Source organism: Sander vitreus, chromosome 11, assembly GCF_031162955.1.
Source record: "Sander vitreus isolate 19-12246 chromosome 11, sanVit1, whole genome shotgun sequence".
Classification (NCBI taxonomy): Eukaryota; Metazoa; Chordata; class Actinopteri; order Perciformes; family Percidae; genus Sander; species Sander vitreus.
Genome location: NC_135865.1, coordinates 22,554,719 through 22,577,882, shown reverse-complemented (window position 1 = coordinate 22,577,882; position 23,164 = coordinate 22,554,719). Strand labels below are relative to the sequence as shown.

Genomic DNA, 23,164 nt, shown 5'->3' with positions numbered 1-23,164 from the left:
GAGAATTAAAACGACAACGCAACAGGCAAAGCAACAAGGCCAAAGTTAATATTAGAGTGGCTAGAACAGCTGCGTGTAAACGATAGAGATACTAAGAGCTAATTTCGGGTTCGGCCACCCTAGGCGCTTGGAATGGGAAGGGCTAGAAAGTAATATTCAGTTGGTTGTCATATACAATTTCAACGCTAGATGGGAGAAATTCTTACACAATGTAGCTTTAATTGATGTGATTCCTTATTTTCAGCAAAGCTTTGTAATAGTGTCCTTTTCCGTCTCAGTGGTGCACTCTGTCTCTTCTGTATGTAAAGACAATAAACGTGTTACTATTCATAAGGTGTCTATGAATGCCTCACTCCCAGGGTTCACAGGTCTAAAATTTAATTCCTAAAATATAACCTTGTTTTGTTGGTTTTGGCAGTTTTAGTGGCGTCCGTTGGTTTTTTTCTTTCATTTTTTTTGTGAGTCTTATAGGTGAGTTGTGCAGATGATCTCAGGCGTAGTAGTCTGGTCTTTAGCTGATTTCCCATCATTCTCTGAAAGAGGCATGGAGGCCCATGGCCACCTGAACCTGGAAGCCAGATGAGGAGAGCTGCATTATTCAGGTGGCACATACACAATGACATTTCATTTTACATTGTTTGTAAATGTAATATGTATTTGACACCTTTTTGGTTCTCCATTCTCAGCTGCTGTCTCTGTTCTTGTGTCTAAGCATCCATTTAAAACTTAGCCCTAGTGTGTTTCATTCATTCATGCACTGTGCTTATTGTTATGCACTAAATCACCATGCCAAATTCCTTGTCTGTGCAAACCTACTTGGAAATTAAACAGTTTCTGATTATTCTGATATCTTGTTGTGTAGACGTGTATGAAAATAGTTTAGTTCATTTCATTTCAAAGATCCATTCTCAGATTCGTAGACTTTTCCTATGCTGAACGACCGCATCAACACTCAAATGTGCAGACTGACCGCTGTGTTAGCGCCATCTGCTGGATGGTGTCAGGCAGCGGCTGTTTGAAGGTCTCTGGCAGGAAGACGCAGACCAGAACACTGAGCACAGACAGAGAACCTACAACGATCCACGGCAGGAAGTCATTGAACACAGCTGGAGACAAAACCAGAGCAGATCAGTGAGTTCATACTTTGTCCGACACATACCCTTATAAGCATTACATTCATCCAAATTCCCCAAAAATTGGATAAATGTCTTGAAACCCCACTAGATCAAACCAGAAATATACTTAAATTATAGCTGTATCGTCAGATTTAAAGCTATAGTGCGTAGTTTATGTCTCCCCATGAGGAATTCTAAGTAATGACAACAATTCTGTCGGTGCATCCACATGATACAAGCCTTCCGTGATCACGCTTCACCCCCACCCCTCTTCCATACATTTGCTAGTAGCCAAGGAGGACACAGAGGATAAAAAAAAAAACCTGATGGACTCTTCAGAAGAGGTAATTATCTTTACTCAAGTTTCTGTGCGCGAAAGTTGCTGGACAACACCAATTTCTAAACAAAGCCCAGTCTAAATGCAACACAATAGCAGCCTCACAGCTACTACTTCAGCTGGTATTGATGGTACCACTACTACAACAATTATTTAGTTGTAATACGTTATTGCAGTACATATACTCCACAGTTTAATGTTTGAAGTGAAAGTCTCACCCAGCTGCAGCAGGTACGGGGAAACAGAGGACCCCACTCTGGAGAACATGGCACAAGAGGACATTGCTGTGTTCCTGATGACTGTGGGAGACAGCTCACCAGTGAACATGTACAACACCCCGGCACCAGCCAGAAGGCCAAATTTACCGAGCAGCACCAGGGTCAGGGTGAGAATTGGATAACCTGCAGGGAGGAGGAGGGCTGTAAATTAACGATGGGGAAAAGAAACCATTTCTGAAGCACTGAACCACTTAACCATATACCACATACCATAACTAAGCCTGGCAGGCATGTCAAGCTTTGTATTTCTTGATATGTGTTGAATGCATTTTGCTGCAATAAGAGAGATATTTTGTATATAAAGAGTTAGGAGGTGACGTCTTGTTTTGTTCCAAAACCAACCCAGCAAAATTGTAAGGAATAGACTAAACTCTGTGTTTATCTGCTCTAACATGAACTGCAATTGTTAGCATGCATGGCCACCAAGCACATAATTTACAGCAGGAACCTAGCATTAGTTCCAAAGCTGAAGAGCAGTATACAAACGCCATTATCTTGTTGGACTGCAGGTCACTTACACTTTTATTTATAATACTGTAATACTAGTGCTTACTGGCAATACTCTGCAATAAAAGAACAATGCTGCTCCTTTCTTCCATGTCTTCTTCATGGATTATCAACCAGTGAGGATACTTTAGGAGACTTTAGCCTCAGTCTGTTAGCATAATATTATGAATGCACCCTTCAAATGCACATTTAAAGATTCCCTGTGCAGTTTTTGAACACTAGTAGAACGTTTTTCTTTTTTATGAGTGGGTCCCCGACGCGATCCACATTCCTGACAATGTTTTCACACTATTGCACTGATCTACAAGTGGTGTTAACATGCCAGTATATGCAGCAATGCACCAGCAAAGGAGCAAAGACTAAGTAGCAAAAAGTAAGACATACATTTGATAAACTTGCATGCAAGCGAAGCTGAATTAAAATACATAAAAGAATATGCTTTGCAAATGTTCTTTGAGGAAGGAAATGCATTCATCACTTTGTCAGCCCTCAAGGAGAATTTGTGTTGGTGAGTAACAACACTGAATGTAGACATAATTTGTGTTTGTGTATTTATCTGGTATTGTTTTTCTTCTTTTACAACATACTTAAAGGTCCCATGGCATGGCATTTTCACTTTATGAGGTTTTTTAACATTAATATGAGTTCCCCCAGCCTGCCTATGGTCCTCCAGTGGCTAGAAATGGCGATAGGTGTAAACCGAGCCCTGGGTATCCTGCTCTGCCTTTGAGAAAATGAAAGCTCAGATGGGCCGATCTGGAATCTTGCTCCCTATGAGGTCATAAGAGGAAAGGTTACCTCCCCTTTATCTGCTTTGCCCGCCCAGAGAATTTGGCCCACCCATGAGAGAGAGACAAACGAGCAAAGTTGCAGTTGGTCAAGGCCACACCCCCACTCTCCACCTTGCCCCCCCTCTCTCCTCCTCAATAGCTACAGACACAGAAATGGCACATACTAAGTAAAGCTCATTGTGGGACTGGCTCTAGTGGCTGTAATTCTGCACCGAGGCTGAATTTCGGGAAAGAGACTTCAGATACAGTATTAGAGGACTACTAAGGTCTATATTAAAAACATCCAAAGAGCACCATCTAATGGGACCTTTAATTGTTCGCGATAAATAAAAAATCTAATTGACTATAAGTTAGCGTTAGCTAATTACCCAACACTAGCTAACTACAGCTGATGAAAACTACTTGCAACAATAATCGTTTCAGCCGGCAGAATCAACGACCACTGGCTAGAAATGAGAAGCTGCTTTTGTCTACCTCTGTCTGAAATCAAGAATCCATTGTTTAAAATTTTTTTAGGAATTCCGATGATAAATCTGCATCCATTATTGTTGCAAACTGCATATGCGGTGCATAAGAACGAGAATCCCTGACAGGCGTAGCAACGGTAACTGAAGGGAATGTGGCTTAGTGAACAATAGATTTAGTCGAAAATGGTTAATTGTTTCTATTTCATTCAAAAACATGAATATAATTCACAAAGAAAGAAAGCAGTGGAGGAGTGCAGCTAGCTTGTGCTAGTCTTACTCACTGTACAGAGTGATTTGGATGAGGAGCAGAGCTAGCGCCCCCAGCAGGGTGAAGCTGATATACGACAGGCGGCGAGGAAGACTGCGTGCCGCCAGCCAACTGGCAGCGTATGCTGGGAGTTCAATAGCCGTCACCAGGAAGTAGTTCAGGAAAGGGTTGCCATAGAGACCAGACATGTTGAATGACAGTCCAAAGTAGCTTACACTCAAAGAAAACCTGCAAACAAGAATTAAATGTAACACAGCAACACTATGAGCTAAAATGTAATGTAAATGTAAACTAAAGGGTTCATCCTCTTGAGAGCAGGAACGTGAAACTGAACATTAGATGCTGATATTATTGCGGTAAGAATGTAAGATTTGTCCTGATGGTGGTGCTATAGGTTCCCCAAAATTATTAGTAATCATCCTCTGCGGACAACACAGTAAATTTGATGGAAATGGACAACTTTGATGAAATGTATCTTGAAATATGTATCCTCTTCCTCTGGATGGATGGACCAACCAGTAAAGTTCCTGAAATTCAGGGGAAATTCTTGCAATAAAAATGTGTTTTAACTCACCACATGAGCCAAAGAATAAATGTAATCTGTCGAATGTTTGCTGTCCTCAGCAGGTCCAGGAAATTGGGGGACTCTGCCTTCTCGCTTGTTGCTTTTTCAACCTGTGGAGAGACAGAAACTGCAGTACAATGTACACCATGCTTTAGCCCCCAGGGGGCATCAAATTGGCCTAACATAAATCCAACATATTATTAGCAAATGTAAATCTTCCTATTTGATAATAGGTTTAGTGGCCCATAGGTAAGGTAGTCACTAAGGCCATTCACTGTTAATTAAAAGGATTCAATGTGCAACATGTATGTTTAACATCAAAAAATGACTTATGAAATAATTTCAAATCCATTAATATTTGAATAGCTTAGTATTGTATGCAAAAAAGGTATCTATAAAGGCTGTAGGCTGCCCTACAGGTTATTGTAGGCCCAGGTTAATTTTATACAATTAGGGGGTCCCTGCTCCGTCTCTCCTTCAGTTAAGGGGTCCTTGGATTAAAAATTGTTGAAGACCTCTGCTTTAGTGTGTGAAACAAGGCTGAGGTTTGAGGCTCTTACGTTGGCTGAGAGGAAGATGACATGTGGAGCTTCCACTCTGTTCTCCAGAGCCGCTGACCTCAGCAGTAGTTCTGCTTCCTGAAAACGGCCACGAGACACCAACCAGCGAGGAGACTCTGGGATTAGCCTGGTGGACACACAGTTGAAAATGGTTTGGTTTAAATTGGGGAAGGACTATAGATCACCCTGGTTCATCCATCTGTGTTATATACAGACTCTTTCTCATTCATCAAGCTATGGTAGGAATAACTTAAGGAGTCTGTCCACCTAGGTCGGAAATTATCAGACAAGCATGGCGAACATTTATGAAAAAATGTATTCCACGCTCAAAAAATACAAGACACTAACCTTGTGCCTCAGGCTTTGGTTTAAAAGTTTTTTCAGAATATGTGCACGGGGCGTGTTCAAGCTTAAACAGGGTGCTTATTTGCACTTTAAACATAACATGCAGTAGGGCGTTCCATGAGTGGGGTGTTCCCAAGTGGCTGTGTGGGCAGGAAAGGCCAGTTTATGTCATAGTCGGAAGGCGGTTTATAATACCCAGAGACAGGTGTTGAGAACTGTGGAACGTTATCACATCAACTAATATTTTATTGTAAGGTAGACAGTAGATATACAGTGTTCATGTAACACAGTAATCTACCAGGAATGTGCACTTGCATGCATTTGATCTGGATGGCATTGCATTTTGGCAAGAATTGAGCCAGGTTAAACTTTTTTTGCTGAATGACCCTGTGTTTATTTTGTGAAGACCACCCTCAACAAGTAATTCCATTTAAATGTAAGCAAGGGTTTAGTTTTTTGTCTGTCTGAACAAAGTCTTTTGTTTGTAGTACATCAAGGTACAAAATCAGGTTACCAGTTGAACAAGTTGGACAAATTCATTAACTGGACCCTGACATATGTCATCTTGTCCTTTATGTCATATAAAAATATCACCTGCAAACTAATTAATCAATTAGTACAAAAGATGCAGATATATCTTGAGTGTGTTGAGTGTGATTGTAGTGTTCTGAGGTCATCTTACCACCAGAGGGGGATACAGGCCAGGCCTGGCACAGCCATGGTCAGTGACAGGTGTCTCCAGCTCCTAACCAGGTAAGCAGTGACAGGCAGCACCATCATACCGAACACGTAGACCCAAGGCAAACACAGGTTGGAGAAGAGAACTCTAGTCGAACCGATCAGGATCTCTGAACCTGTGAAGGAAACGTTTGAAAAGTGTCAGCGAATGATACTAACTTCTCTAATAGACCTTTTAGTTGTTTATGTTGTCAGTGCACAAGGATAAAATAATGATGACGTTGTAAGTAGAAATATATCAGCCATCTCAGTGAAAGTTTGGCAAGATGACAATCATTCATCGGCATTTATGAAAACTTCTCTCTCAACAATACAAAACAATACTGGTGTTTTCATATTTGTTGTGAAGATTCATTTTCTGGGTTTAAAGCACTGGCTTTGTATGTATACAAAGCCAAAACAGACAGAAGAAGACTTTCAAGACTTTTCAAAAAATTTCAAATGTGTCCTTATCAGTTTGGGCAGGGTCAACAACACAACAACAACACTGGAGCAGGCAACCAGTGGATAGGAGGATAAAAGCCAGCAGTCACAGAATAAATTGAAAAAGCCATACCCAGAACAAATGCAACTATGTAGCTGGTGATCTGACCCAGGCCCAGCAAAAAGAAGAGCATGGTGAAGACGGGCCAGGACGGAGCGAAGGCCACAGCACTGCTGAAGATGCTCAGCGCGGTGATGGCACCAAACAGTGCAGGCTTCCTGCCAAATCTGAAATAAAATACAACAGATTTAGATATTATTGTCAAAGAAGAGAGACTGAAGTAGTAAGATATTGTTGGAAGCGTGATGGTCGTCCAAGTTTAAAGCAAACCATGAAAGCTTCATGTTTTTTAATTTGCAGGCTATGTATATGGTGTAGGTCTCTACATTTTAGGACTGTCAGCTATCCAAATTATTGTACATTTTCTTTTTCCATAAATTGTAGAAGACCTTCAGCTCTTTGGGTCAATGCCTGCTTAGCTCACAGCTAACTAACTTTACCTCTGCTAACTAGCAGCTGAGAGCAGCAATAAAAAGGGAAGCAGTTTCAACTGAAACTGAAAAGTACCGGTCAGAGATCTGTCCAGAGATGAAGCATCCGAACAGTCCTCCCAGGAAGTAGACGACAGAGGTCAGAGGCTGTTTCCATTGGTCCCTGCACACCAGGTTAAACTGGAAGACAAGGGACATTTGGGAATTCTGCAGCAGACATTAACATATTAACTGGAATAATACTGCAGACTATAAAGCAAACATGGGAATGCAACCAGGAATAACACAACAAACAGACATTAAAAGCATGAACTGGAAAAACGTCCAAAAGACCAGTCCCCCTGGTCATCAGCAGTCACGTATGTCTGGGAACAGAACCTTTTGACCTGATCTATCTGTGCTTGAGTTGCTGTTCCTGTAATGGTTTATCCTGAGTATGTATGTCCCGAGTCTCTGTTCTTTTCAGTCTTCTGCACAAGCTTTTGAACCCCTATTTCCTGCTTGAACCCACTGGTTCTTCCTCTGAGCACAGTCCTCTAGCATCCAACTACTTTGAGCCTAGTCTTCCAGTGTTCAGATTCAGCTCAGATTTTGGTCCTTCAGTATCCATTTTCTTAGAGACAGTCATCGAGTCAGGTTCTCTCTAGTCCATATGCTCCAAGCACAGTCCTCCAGCATCAAGGTTCTTTAGATTCTGGTCCTTCAGTGTCCATTTCTTTAGAAATGGTTCTTAAATGTCCTGCAGCTTTGAGCACAGTCCAGCATAATCCATCTCCTGTCTGCTTGGTCCTCCAGCATCAACCTCCATCAACCCCCTCAGTTTTGGGGCTGTGATGTTGCCTTGTCTGTGGCCTGGCTTTGTCTTCTCATCTGGGCCATCCTCCTGAGCCTTTCTACCTCCCTTTGCCAAAGGTTTGGTTGCCCACCCAACATATGCCTCAGCCTCACAAATGGCACCAAGCTGAGATGAACTTTACAGAGTTGCCTCACAGCAGTACATGGACATAAATCACTTTATGGTGAGGGATTTGATTGTGTTGCTTTCACTGCCTATGCCTCATTATCTATATTGCCAAGTTGCCGTGGTATTTAAGCCCTCCTGGTTTTCTTGGCTACCTGTTTACCGGTTGCCCTGTAGTAAGTCTTGCATCGCCAGAACGCTACAGCAATTACCTGTACTTGGTGATGCCCACTCTGCCTTTCAATTCTGTGCTTTTAATCTTACACTCTACCTCACACAGTCTTAGGCCTTTTTATGGTTCTGCGCAGGCTCTACGCAGAGCTTTCGCCGTAGCCTACTTAAGTGGCCTGATGTTTATACTTGTGGGCTGGTGTGTGCGTCGAGCCGGCATGTGTGTGTGTGTGTGTGTGTGTGTGTGTGTGTGTGTGTGTGTGTGTGTGTGTGTGTGGGGGAGTGGGTGATAGAGGGAGAAGTGAAAGAGTGATGCTGATTAGTTTTGGAGCGAGTACCGACTCTAGAGTCATAGTGAGAGAAACAAAGTGTCTCCCCTGTGTTTTCTGAATCTGTAGCAGGAAAAGTTAACCCTCTCCTTGATTTCATGTTGTTTATGGAGAAGGAGAACCAGGAAATTAGTCAGGGGAAATGCAACGCTACCAAGCCACGGCCGAGCGACGTGTAGTTACATTTTTCGAGAGGTGCACGTCAGGCTACGGCGTAGATGCAGAGGGGTCTGCGGAGCTATGCCGTCGATTCGACGCACAACCATAAAAAGGCCTTTATTAGTGCGCTTATGTATTTTGTGTCAAAGTCGCAAAACCCAAACAAACAAGGAATAATAACAGCAATACCTCTACAAACATGAAAGTATAAGCTAGGTCTGTTTTTAAATCCATTTATAAAATCAATAAACTATATATTGTATAGTTATCTGCAGAGTACACTGTTGGCAGTTAATGTATGATTTTGATGCACTTACTATTTTGTACAAACAAGAAATGAGACAAAATGTACGCCAAAAGATGTAACTTTGAAAAGCTTTGGAAACTTAAAGTATATTTATATTTTTATTGATCACTTTTCCTCAGTGAACTCAAAAGATCAAAACCCTGTCAGAAGTAGTTGGCACTATGTAAATGGAAAACAGATTAGAATAGCACAACAGAAATTAATGTACAGCTGTTTTTCTTTGTAGTTGCGCATAAAAATAATCTGACTAAAAGTTCAATACAGATTCATTAACACAAACATAAATTTAGCAACTGTAGCTGTTGTACAGTAGCCTAGAAGTTGTGGCATTACACCACACAGATATATGACACATGCAGAAGACACCATCCAGTCATTTCCAGTTTTATCAAGGTAAGTCAATGATTGGTAGCCGCTAAGAGAAGTCATGACGCATCAGTGTTTTACAGGCAGAAGCTGTTCTGACCAGACCGGATTCTTATCTAACAATCTGGAGTCTAAACAGTAACCAACAGTAGACGGAGGAAGGTGGGGGGTCACTAATGGGAAGAGTAAAAGTAAAATGTAGTGTTTTTGTACTTGCAGTAGTAAATTCCTTAGTAACAACAGATGCAGCAATAGCTCAGTACCTCAGTGACTACAGTAGACTCGTAGTGCTCAGTACTGTAGGTCCATCCATCTTTACAGCCCTCCTGCTTCAGGCTAGAGAGAAGGAACTCTGGACCTGACAGGTTGTGGATCAGGTCCAGGCTGGGTCTGGTTACCAGTGCAGACAGGTTCTGCACCAGGTCCATCTCGTACCGGCTACAACTGCTTCTCTCAAGCCGCCCGGCCACCTGCTGACCAGGAAAACAACATCCTCATTATTTCCAACTTGTGCTGCAACAACAAGAGGTGCACCTGAGCAGACCACATCAGTTCTGACCTGCATAAAGGTCACTTCCCGGATCCAAAGCTCAGAGTCAATGTTCAACTGCAGCTGCAAACTTCAGGGGAGACAGGGCCAGCCTAACAAGTCTTTTATTTTCATTTTATTTTTATTGAAAAGGAAAATTGTGCATCTTAAGTTCAATAAGCACTCTCTGTAAGCTCTGTTTTTGGTCTCCACCATCTCCTGAGATAAAATATCTGGTGCTTTAGCTGCTAAATACTCCACTTTGTTCAGCAGCAATAGTCCAGTTCTTTATTATCCCAGATGAGAAACCTCATTTGCAGTCAGGAGAATAAGCTAAAAAAGAACAAATAAACAAAAACAATACAAAAACAAAAAGTACAAAAATGTTTCCTGTACATACAATATACAGCAAACAATTATACACAGTACTACAGCAGCAATCTCTAAAAAATCTAAAGTAAATGCACAAAGTAAGCTGAGTAAGGAAACAAAGGAGTTTTTACTGCTATTGCTCTTGAACCGGGGTACTCTGACTCAAAGTGAAGGGGGTGTTTTGTGCAGTCAAATATAGACCTGGCCTTGCAGAGTACTTTCAGGTCAAAGATAGCTGTCAAGAGGGTCTGTGGGATACCTATCACCTTACCAGCCACCTTTACAACATGGCTTAGGTGTTTTTTGTCACTGATGTTCAGACCATACCAAGCAATCATGGTAAAAGTAAGAAAATTGAATAAAAGACTTATAAAACAGAGTAGTTGCTAACTGTGTCTATCTGCTGTTTGGTGCTGAGCAGGTAGTGTACAGTGAGTTTATAGCTGAAAACAGCAGCCTGCTACGAAAAAACAACAACGCTGTAATACAACACACCCTCATACATAAATAACATTATAAGTAGATTTCCAAAAACTCCCAAAACAACACATACGACTACTCTATTTACCGCTACACGGTGGTGGTTTAATCATGTGACCAAATTATGTGATGGTTCTATTGAATGTAATGGCCGCAGTTTTAAACACATAATAAACGTTGTGAAACAGAACTAGTCAAGTTTAGGCACAAAAATACTACATCAGGGATTTGCTTAAAATGTGTCACATAAGACTATTAAAATTAGGACGTGACATTATGTCATTGCGACACATACTAAGGTCCGTAAAGGTTATAGCTTAACTCAGTTAACTTCAAAATGACAACTGTCTTTTGGTTTCACATGGGACATAAACCCAGGTATCCTGAGTGAAAGTCCTGTGTATGTTTGACTCATCCACCACCACCCCAGTGCAAGTGATGGGAAACAATGGGTTTCAGAGAGCAGTAGTTCCCGTGCTGCTTATGGTCTGATAGGCCCTTTACGCAGGACTTCGCGCACTTATACTTTGTCACATCATTTCCTCATTTACTCTCGCAATAATTACTCCACAAGAGATCGCTGGCTAACAAGAAACGTAATAGTCGGTCGTTATGAGCTGCTTGCTTAATCAACCCATATGGTTGTTTTCTTGGTGAGGTTGGACTGCTGTAATACTAGAGTGTAAACTTAAACTGTAAGGTTATGGGCCGAAAACCAAAACAATAAGACGCTAAAACACTTCGTAGTGCTGAGGGGAAATTCAGAGTTAATTGAATTTTGGGGAGAGATTCTCTTCCGTTGTTTTACATGACAATGAAGGTCCCCTAACTTTAAGTTAGGGTTACCTAACCCTAACTCTTAGTTAAGGAGGGTTAGGGTTAAGGTGATTGTAATTAAAACCGAAACAAAGATCTTTTTCTAAACCGAACCAAGTCCTGTTTGTGACTAAACCGTAACCATAACATTGTCACATTATAAAACAAAGATTTGTAACGCATACAAATGATGCATGATATGCACAAATAACTTATTTTAGAGGCCTTTAAAGTCCATTTAAAGCTTCAATGTTAGAGAAATATATTTTGATTGTATTTGATTAAAGGGTGATGATGAAATACAAGTCTGAAAGTGTTAATTACTTTATTCACTAGTCATTCAGTTTTGAACAGGCTCGAAACCCATTCTGACTGGTTCTGACCTGTATTGGGATGCTGGTCTGGATCCAGTCCTGGCTTAGGTTGCTATTGTCTGGGATGTAGCATTGGTGGGGGGGCGTTGCCAGCAGGAAGATGACGGCCAGGAGGTTGTATCCACTTGGGATGGTGGTGAGACAGAGCAGGAAGAAGGTTCTCTTCTGAAATGGGCCCCAGGTCCCCAGGAAAGACACTGACTCCTCATAGTCTTGCATTTTACTGGACTCTACTTATACTCAATTCTGTACGACTCCGATTTTTACTTTACACCTGCAGTCTATACTTTTCATCAGTTCATTCATTAAGTGCTATTATGTCCACTGAAGTAACTAACAATCAATGCCCACAGATCTATCTTAAAACTACAAATACTTTTAAAACTACATGAAGAAATATCACTCTGACAAAATAATATTATTACAATAAGTTCAAAAGCTACCAATATATACGCAATACCACGAAAATAAGTACAAGTTCCCTCTGTTACTACAAGTACAACAACAACAAATACAATTCTCCCACATATAAGTACTACAATAAATGGAAATTGTTTCTCTCTGAATACAAATACTGTTCCTGTTGCAGCACTTGTCAGCTTCTCTCTGGATCTCTCTGAGGCTTCACACTTATCCCAGACGAGACACAAAAACTCCACCTCTCCTCATCCTCCCCCTTTCCTCCTCCTCTCAAAAGTCTGGGCTTATTGTGCAACTACTTGTTGCAACTCCTCATGTTGGGAACATCTACACTTCATATCAGAAATAGACAGAGAGGGTGAAAGCAGGCTGGAGACTCCCCACCCTGCGCTCTCTTTCTGTCTCCCCACTGGAGAGAAACATTGTGTCCCTTTTAAAAGGTAAACATGAAGATTATTGGGACTAAATGAATCAACAGCTAAGAAGAGAAAGGCTATAGGCTATAAAATGTTTTTAGATGTTTTGTGCATAATTTCATAGATTACATATTTTTCCTACTTTAAATTTAATGTTTGTCTATTTATGGAGTAAAGGTAGAATATGTAATGAGTGCAATGAGTATCAGCTTACTGTTTGTAAACACACAGTGTTCAAAGTAGATCCCTTCTTTCATGGCTCAGAGCCAGAGAGAGAGAGAGAGAGCGCGAGAGAGAGAGAGAGAGAGAGAGAGAGAGAGACCTCTTTCACACCAGTGACCAAGGTAGGACTGGGTTATCTGACCTGTGTTCAAATTCAAACCAAGCCAGTCAACAAGAGTTGAAGCCTGGTCACGACAAGTCAGATACGGCCTGTGTCACAACCATAGACTGTATATAAACACACAACCTGAGAGCTGGAAATTGGCATGGTAGTTTACACATTATAGAACTGCTAACATTGTCGCATACTCCAGTCTAGCTATACACAGAACTAGTGCTATGTAGCTTATTGTAGCTGTCATTGTACAGTAGGCTCTCTGCAGCGCTGCAAGCTTAGGCAAGGGAAGAGAGAGAGAGAGAGATAAAGCATATTTTGTGATCGTTTCACAGAGGTTACGTCCTAAAACACAAATAAAAAAACATCAAATATGCAACAGATTTTGTGGAGACAGAAGCTCTTTTCTCCTACTCTGCATTTATTCATTATGCAGTTGCAGCAGTAAACAAGGAAGCGCTATAGTATCGATTTATAAACATTTTAAGATGCGGGGAGAACATTTTGTCTTTGTTTGATATCAATTAAAAGTAAAGTTAGGCATTGCTTCCTGACTCATTTTAAAAAAAATACACGGGAAAAAAGACACACTGAACTGCAAGCTAGTGGCTCGGGGGATAGAGAGAGAGGTGGTGCTGTAGGTCAGAGAAATAAATTGAAATTATTTTCATACATTTGTATTCTAATGAGAAAAGCACTGCATATTATACTTTTAAAACCCACTCAATTAATTAACTTCTTTGCTTTAATAGCCAATTGTACTGTCTAAAGCTATATCTCAGGGAAATACCCTAATTAACATCACTAACATATTCCTCGATGTCCTGCCCTAAATTGACTTTTCACAGTAATCTGGTTTGTTGCCGGCATGTAAACGTCTCGCAGAAGGTCAGTTATTGTGTGCCTGTAGGCTTTGTGTGTAAGGTGTTGTCATGGCATTTACAGGCTCATGATAGGTGCAAGGTGGATGACACAAATGAAAACTCATCACCTTTTAACTGGCCCGATCATGTATTTCCACAAAGCAGGAGATACCGAGTGAACAGTAAATGATTAAACCAGTTAAAAGCTTCCCGTCCATTCCAGTTCTCTCTCTCTCTCTTTGTCTCTCCTGTCTGTCCAATGGCCTCAGATGAACTGGTTTGTTCAGGCCTTTCTACTGAAGAGGAAAAGGTCTGAAGTTTCAGTCTCAGCAGCTCTTGTCCACATGTTATCAACTCAAACCAGTTTTAGAGTAACAGTTTTCCTTCTAATGGCATTTATGAGTCAATGTGTGCCTTCATGTTACAGTAATGTGGGTTGTGCCCGCTAGTGGACACAGATGAGAGTTACTGTAGTAACATAGTATAGTTATATTTTAGGGCATATGGGAATCGTTGAGGTTTCAAACAGTGGTGTAACACACTTAACTCACATTTTTAATTGAGTAAAAATAGCAATGTAAATACTGTTTCAACTAAAAGTCCTGCATTTAATATAGGAAAAGTGCACAAGTATTAGCATCAATATATACTACCAAAATACTGAAGTAAAGTACTGTAAAACCTCTAAATTGTACTTAGTCACATTGAGTTCACAAGACTTACCAATGTCACATCTGGGTCTTTTAGGTCTCATTAAATCTATTTGATGTGTTTTTGTTGATGACTCAAATCAAGCAAGGGCTGATAAGATAGTGACTTAAATAAGACTACGAATCCGAAAAAGCATTCAGTGCTTACTTAGTTTTTCAATCAGTAAAAAGTACTGAGGTCAATGCCTCAGAGCTGTATCAAAATCAAATCAACTAATTACTTTATTTAAAAAGAATGCAGGACTGATATATGTCAGCATTTTTTTAATGTCCATCCATCTTCATCCGCTTATCCGGGGTCGGGTCGCGGGGGTAGCAGCTCCAGCAGGGGACCCCAAACTTCCCTTTCCCGGGCCACATTAACCAGCTCCGACTGGGGGATCCCGAGGCGTTCCCAGGCCAGGTTAGAGATATAATCCCTCCACCTAGTCCTGGGTCTCCCCCGAGGCCTCCTCCCAGCTGGACATGCCTGGAACACCTCCCTAGGGAGGCGCCCCAGGGGGCATCCTTACCAGATGCCCGAACCACCTCAACTGGCTCCTTTCGACGCAAAGGAGCAGCGGCTCTACTCCGAGCTCCTCACGGATAACTGAGCTTCTCACCCTATCTCTAAGGGAGACGCCAGCTACCCTCCTGAGGAAACCCATTTCGGCCGCTTGTACCCTGGATCTTGTTCTTTCGGTCATGACCCAGCCTTCATGACCATAGGTGAGGGTAGGAACAAAAACTGACCGGTAGATTGAGAGCTTTGCCTTCTGGCTCAGCTCTCTTTTCGTCACAACGGTGCGATAAATTGAATGTAATACCGCACCTGCTGTGCCGATTCTCCGACCAATCTCCCGCTCCATTGTCCCCTCACTCGCGAACAAGACCCCAAGGTACTTGAACTCCTTCACTTGGGGTAAGGACTCATTCCCTACCTGGAGAAGGCACTCCATCGGTTTCCTGCTGAGAACCATGGCCTCCGATTTAGAGGTGCTGATCCTCATCCCAGCCGCTTCACACTCGGCTGCGAACCGATCCAGTGAGTGCTGAAGGTCCAAGGCCGATGATGCCATCAGGACCACATCATCTGCAAAAAGCAGCAATGAGATCCCCAGCCCACCGAACTGCAACCCCTCTCCACCCCGACTACGCCTCGATATCCTGTCCATAAATACTACAAACAGGATTGGTGACAAAGCGCAGCCCTGGCGGAGGCCAACTCTCACCTGAAACGAGTCCGACTTACTGCCGAGAACCCGGACACAGCTCTCGCTTTGGTCGTACAGAGATTGGATGGCCCTGAGAAGGGACCCCCTCACCCCGTACTCCCGCAGCACCTCCCACAGTATCTCCCGGGGCACCCGGTCATACGCCTTCTCCAGATCCACAAAACACATGTAGACTGGTTGGGCATACTCCCAGGCTCCCTCCAGGATCCTTGCGAGAGTAAAGATCTGGTCCGTTGTTCCACGACCAGGGCGGAATCCGCATTGTTCCTCTTCAACCTGAGATTCGACTATCGACCGAACCCTCCTTTCCAGTACCTTCGAGTAGACTTTACCGGGGAGGCTGAGAAGTGTGATACCCCCACACACCCTCTGGTCCCCCCTTTTTAAAAAGGGGGAACCACCACCCCGGTCTGCCACTCCTTAGGCACCGTCCCCAGACTTCCACGCAATGTTTAAGAGGCGTGTCAACCAAGACAACCCCCTCCACACCCAGAGCTTTAAGCATTTCTGGACGGATCTCATCAATTCCTGGGGGCTTTGCCACTGTGGAGTTGTTTAACTACCTCAGCAACCTCCACCAGGGAAATTGATGCCAATCCCCCTCATCCTCCAGCTCTGCCTCTACCATAGAGGGCGTATTAGTCGGATTTAGGAGTTCCTCAAAGTGCTCCTTCCACCGCCCTATTACCTCCTCAGTTGAGGTCAACAGCGTCCCATCCTTACTGTACACAGCTTGGATGGTTCCCGCTCCCCCTCCTGAGGTGGCGAACGGTTTTCCAGAAGCACCTTGGTGCCGACCGAAAAGTCCTTCTCCATGTCTTCTCCGAACTTCTCCCACACACGCTGCTTTGCCTCTTTCACGGCAGAGGCTGCAGCCCTTCGGGCCCTTCGGTACCTTGCAACTGCCTCCGGAGTCGTCTGGGATAACATATCCCGGAAAGACTCCTTCTTCAATCGGACGGCTTCCCTGACCACCGGTGTCCACCACGGTGTTCGTGGGTTACCGCCCCTTGAGGCACCTAAGACCCTAAGACCACAGCTCCTCACCGCAGCTTCAGCAATGGAAACTTTGAACATTGTCCACTCGGGTTCAATGCCCCCAGCCTCCACAGGGATGCATGAAAAGCTCCGCCGGAGGTGTGAGTTGAAAGTCTGTCGGACAGGGGCCTCCTCCAGACGTTCCCAATTTACCCGCACTACCCGTTTGGGCTTACCAGGTCTGTCCAGAGTCTTCCCCCCACCCCCTGACCCAACTCACCACCAGATGGTGATCGGTTGACAGCTCCGCCCCTCTCTTCACCCGAGTGTCCAAAACATATGGCCTCAGATCAGATGAAACGATTATAAAATCGATCATTGACCTTTGGCCTAGGGTGCTCTGGTACCAAGTACACTTATGAGCATCCCTATGTTCGAACATGGTGTTCGTTATAGACAATCCATGACTAGCACAGAAGTCCAACAACAAACAACCACTCTGGTTTAGATCAGGGAGGCCGTTCCTCCCAATCACGCCTCTCCATGTGTCTCCATCATTACCCACGTGCGCGTTGAAGTCCCCCCAGCAGAACTATGGAGTCCCCAACTGGAGCCCCATGCAGGACTCCACTCAAGGTCTCCAAGAAGGCCGAATACTCTGAACTCTTGTTTGGTGCATATGCACAAACAACAGTCAGAGTTTTTCCCCCCCACAACCCGCAGGCGTAGGGGAGGCGACCCTCTCGTCCCACCGGGTTAAACTCCAACGTAGCGGCGCTCAGCCGGGGGCTTGTGAGTATCCCCACACCCGCCCGGCGCCTCACACCCTGGGCAACTCCGGAGAAGAAAAGAGTCCAACCCCTATCCAGGAGTATGGTTCCAGAACCAAGACTGTGCGTAGAGGTAAGCCCCACCAGATCTAACCAGTAGCGCTCCACCTCCCGCACAAGTTCCGGCTCCTTCCCCCACAGAGAGGTGACATTCCACGTCCCCCAGAGCCAGCCTCTGCTGCCCGGGTCTGGTCCGTCGAGGCCCCTGACCTTCACTGCCACCCATGTGGCAGCGCACCCGACCCCAGCGGTTCCTCCCACAGGTGGTGGGCCCATGGGATGGAGGGATGTCCGCCACGTAGCTTTTTCGGGCTGTGCCCGACCGGGCTCCGTGGCAAACCCGGCCACCAGACGCTCGCTGACGAGCCCTCCATCTGGGCCTGGCTCCAGACGGGGGCCCCGGGCTTCCTCCGGGCAGGGTCACTTCATCCCTTCCTCGATTTTTCATAGGATTTTTTGAACCATTCTTTGTCTGGCCCCTCACCTGAGACCACTTTGCCTTGGGAGACCCTACCAGGAGCACAAAGCTCCAGACAACACAGCCCTCAGGTTCATAGGGACACACAAACCTCTCCACCACGATAAGGTGATGGTTCCCGGAGAAGTTTTTTAATGTAAACAAATAAATCAAAGTTACAGAAATAAAATGAGAGAAATGTTACATAATCTCAACTTGACAAGTTTGTGTTTGCATATTTGCATAATCATCATAAAAAACAAGCTCAGAGAATAAATACGGTACATTAAGAAGTGGACGGAGGTTCCCTGGAGCAGGAAGTGTCGCTTTTTAACACGTCAGAGGACGATTGAATGCTGCTGTTCTCAGCTAAATCTAAAAAAAAAAAATCTTAAATTCTTCTCTGAACTGTTTCTTGTTTTATTATAAATAGCTTTATGATCCCATTAAGTCAATTTGCCAGTTTCCATTCAAAATCATTTCTGAAAAGTTTTAATGGTAAGAGTGGACGTGCAGAGTCTCAGAAGACTTTTACCACTAATCTAATGTGTCCTCTTCTTGCAGCTCTCCCCTTCCCCTCTCTGTCGCAGGGGCATATGCATGCACAGAACAGCCAATAGGAACGCTCTCTCTCTAAAATGACCTGTGATTGGCCAAAGTCTCCCTGTCACAGGCTAGATTAGTGCGTTCCATTTACCTCAGAATTCGGAAGCCGAAGCTGGGAATGACGTTGTCGGTACACGATCTGTGCTGCCTGCACGATCCGTCATGCGCAATCACAAGATGTTCGCGCGTGCGCAAATGATAATCCTGTTTTATGAGGATTTACGACACTGCACGATCTGTTCCATGCTAGCCTCCACCGGGAAGCTAACATTAGTTTAGCTAACAGCTAATTCGGCTAGCTAGCTGACAGCTTGATTCAGTCTAAAATAACGTTAACTCAAACTAAACACTGGGAAAAGCAGGCTACAGCTAAATTAAGACTTTACAGTAATAACAATAAAGACAAGTATTGATTGATTGTATTTTAAATGAGCACAAGTAAAGTAGAACTGACGTAACAGCTATTATATATTTTAACGGTTATTTTCAGGTTTTATTTTGAGGGTCTTTTAAAGTTATTACATGCTGTCTCAGCTAGTGGTTAGCCGAATTAGCTGTTAGCTAAATTAACGTTAGCTTCCCGGTGGAGGCGTCACACCCGAGTTGAATGCGTTCCATTTACAAGTCGGATTTTCATTTTCAGTTTTCATTAACTCTAGCCAGGTTAGCCATTGTTAGCAGTGCCAGTTTATAACAACGCACTATGCAGTTTTTTGTGCTTACAAACAGCGTAACAACATAACCACAGAAAGAATATGGACAGCGCTGCGTGTACGACTAGTAAGACACAAATAACACAGAAGTGCTTATAACTGTATATTACTACAGCTTTCACTACTGTTAATGCACGGAGCATCCACGTTGGATCTTTAGCTCTGGGTACTCTGTGGTTGTCCGAGTTCCAGGCTCGGAAATCCGAGGTCAGGGGGCGTGTTTTCGACTTTGACCTCTGAGCACAAATGGAACACACTATAAAGCCTGAAAACAGAGCTAAGAGGAGATACAGAAGTCTAGTTTTCTCTCAGACCACTTGAATTACAACATGCTGAAATATTATTATGACGTTCTTGCCCAACAATGCCAAAAATAAATTGCCTAGCACAGTTTTTAACTTAGATTTTGAAAATCTGGATTTATTCTTTTTAAATATATTTAGTGAGGGGAAAACACACAAAAACATTTGGCGCAAATACATTTCCAACTAAACAATAATCAATATCAATAACAATCAGATGTGTTAAAAACAACTCCTGTCTGGTTCAGAGTGGGGCCTGTGTGCAGCTGTGTGGGTGAATTGCTCCTTTAAACACTTAAATTTGCATGCCCTCACACTCACAATCTCAGTTTTCAGCAAAAACATTTTGACAGTTTAAACCAAAAGGAAAAGTTTACATCATGTCAACTAGAAATAACTCTTCAATTCAAACAGTGCATACCTGTTTGTTTCATTCCAGTATTGCAACTCGGCCCCAGTGTCGGCCCTTGGCCCAGTATCAAGACTTGACCAGTGTCAAGACTCGACCCCAGTGTCAAGACTTGCGTCCAGTATCAAGACTCTCAGGCCTCAGTATTACTGATAAGGAAGCAGAGCAAATAGAAAAGCAGCAGCTGATCTGTACATTATTGCATCATGATGACATCATCGGACAGAGAAGGAAGTTCAATTAAAGAGTTCAGAGCTTCGTTTTTGAAAGTTCAGCAACATTTGAATTGACACTTTGTCTTCTTTTTACAGTTTGCATGTTGATGTGATGGATAAGAGATACCGCACCATGAGACCAAAATACTGCATAGATAAACACACAAACACATAATGTCCTTAAATCTGTTTGTTCATAATTGGAAGACTGAGATGCTTCAAGTTCTTCAGGAGGAGGCAGGAAGACAGACAGGAAAATATTGACCATATTACCATAGAAAATAAAAAACACTTTCATTATACAAAGATTTCTGCTTGTATTATGATTTCCAATTTCTTTGATCCAGTCTTTAAAGTCTGGTCCACACATTGTTCCTTAAACTTTCTTTTTATCGGCATGGCTTTGACGTTCATTAGCACTCATTTCTGAAGTATCAAACAAAAATGTTTAGATATAGACTTTGTAGATTATTGCTTAAAAAATAATAACCTTTGTGCACTCAATTTGTATGCGGTTCATTTAGACAAAAGATAGAGTACTAATACAACACTCACATGCCCATATGTTCATTTAAAGAGTTATTGGTCAATGTAATTGTTCCTCCAGTCCATACTGGCTGTAAATACACTGTGAACTTTTCCTTTAAGTCTTTTCCACCCATTTAGATTCAACGCCCTTTCAACACTGACTGCTTCACGCTGCATTCATGTGGTGTCGGTATAGACTGAAAAATGAGTTCTCGACTGGGAAAAATGGTACACAACTTATCGAGTTGACGTCATATTATGCAGAAAAATGGCGGACGAAAGAAAATGCTGGGTTGATGATAAGAAAGCTTTTTTTAAATTCACGTATTGCATATCTGGGCACCGGAATTATGGGGGTAGGAAGTAGGGAAGGGCCCCCCCCCCCACACACACACACTTTACGCCTCTGGCCCGATTTCTGCGGCCACACTCTGTCACCGAGATATCTTGCAACTGTGCGAGATGCAGTCACGAAACTTTAGGTCTGTAGTTCAAAATGAAGGCTGAGTTCAAAAATGGGTGTGGGCCGAGCAACAGCCTTGCCCGCCCCCGCTCTATGCCCCTGGCCCGACAACCGTGCAAGATACAGTCACAAAACTTCTCAGGTGTGTAGTTGACATTAAAATGAAGGGCATGGTCGAAAATGGGTGTGGTCCGAGCAAGGCCGCTGGAAATAGGGGGGTAGCAAGTAGGAAAGGGGCCCCCCCACTTTACGCACCTGGCCCGATTTAGCCTCACGCGTGTTGTGACATCGCAAGATGATCTCTAGTATAAAGCTTCATACTAGATTTAAACACTCGATACCGCATGTTGCTCTGAGCAATAAAATACAACATCTTTGTAGCGTCCATGTTGTTTGCACATTACGACTTCCCAACTCAGGAAATGGGACCATCCGAGGAGCACATAAATGCAGCATCATTTTCTCAGATGTTTTTGAATTAATTGATTGCAGAACAGAACAAGTAACTCTCCCTTAGTTGCTAATTGGTTCAATTATTGAAATTACTGATAGCCGATAAGAGAAGTGAAGTGGACTCTCAACAAACCCTCCTGTTACATCATCTTGGAGGAGTTTTCTATGGTTTCTCCTGGTTCTGTGAAGCTCTTTCACGACTGTCAAACAAACCCTGATGGAGGTCAAAAAAATGCTAGCGAAAGCTATCTACTAGCAATGTTGTTTGTTAGCGAACACCAGACCAACATTAGACAATCCTGCTAGTGCCCCCTAGAGACTGCAGCGTTCACTACACACAATACGAAATTGACAGACAGAAAAACAATATACAATATAAACAATACACTAACGTTAAGCAGGGAAAATCAGTTTGTGTGACAAAATAATCTCAACTCAAAGATCCACTTATGAGCTTAGCTATCAACCCCATCCGTGCGGCCATACTATCTATCTATAAATTGCAGGAACGTCTGTCTGTCTGTCTGTCTGTCTGTCTGTGTGTGTGTGTTATGCGCATATCTCTCGAACCGTTAGTCCGATGGATTTCAAACTTGACATGTGTCTTACTACGGGCACGGGTAAGTGCAGTGCCAAGTTTGACGTTGTTTGGATTAGAAATGCAAAAGATATCGTTAAATATATATCGGTAAAAGAAGCACACACTGGCTTTTGACCTAGCCGCTGGCCACTCCCCCTCTCGCACTGTACACTGACTGAGCAAAGCACAGGACCAGAGACAGAGAGGGTCGAAGAAAGCAGCGGAGCTTTGGCAGCTAAAAACGTGAAATACACCTCTTCGCGACTGTTGTGTGGAATGAGGTTGGCGAAAAAAAGGCGCTTCAGATTATTCCTTCACAGCGCTGTGCAATGTGAGAAAATCTCAGAGCTGAACCGGGCAGACACAGCACTTTTCATCAGATTCAACCCAGGTTAATTAAGTATACTGTTAAATAATAACATTACCGTCGCCAAAATACCCCCGCGTATCAAATCCCCTACTTCACCGTTAACTGTCAAGCCACTAAACCTGTATGGAAATTAACACCTCTGCTGAAATGTTAATGTGAATCAATCTCTCTCTCTCTCTCTCTCTCTCTCTCTCTCTCTCTCTCTCTCTCTCTCCGCGCACACACACACACACGGTCCAGTTCTGGTAGTTGAGCAACGCAGATATGTGCTGATTAGCTCTCATAATGGGCCGGGTGGATAGCGCACTTTGGGCTTTTCTGCCTTTATTCGACAGGACAGCTAGGTGAGAAAGGGGAGAGAGAGGGGGAAGACATGCAGTAAATCGTCACAGGTCAGATTCGAACCATGGACCACTGCGTCGAGGCATAAACCTCTAATTATATGTGCGCCTGCTCTACCCACTGATCCAACCCAGCCACATTACTCCAC

The 23,164-nt window shown here is 43.3% G+C and overlaps 1 protein-coding gene across 1 annotated transcript; it reads right to left on the bottom strand.

Annotated features, from left to right (window-relative positions):
* Positions 1-465: 465 nt before the first annotated feature.
* Positions 466-12,029, bottom strand: LOC144525786 (solute carrier family 22 member 4-like). The gene is made up of 11 exons (XM_078262851.1): positions 11,820-12,029; positions 9,503-9,712; positions 7,023-7,126; positions 6,528-6,682; positions 5,916-6,087; positions 4,889-5,015; positions 4,338-4,438; positions 3,777-3,991; positions 1,671-1,853; positions 971-1,106; positions 466-568 (listed from the first exon to the last, which is right to left on the bottom strand). Exons 1-11 carry the CDS (start codon positions 12,027-12,029, stop codon positions 466-468), a joined length of 1,716 nt encoding a protein of 571 aa, XP_078118977.1.
* Positions 12,030-23,164: the final 11,135 nt, after the last annotated feature.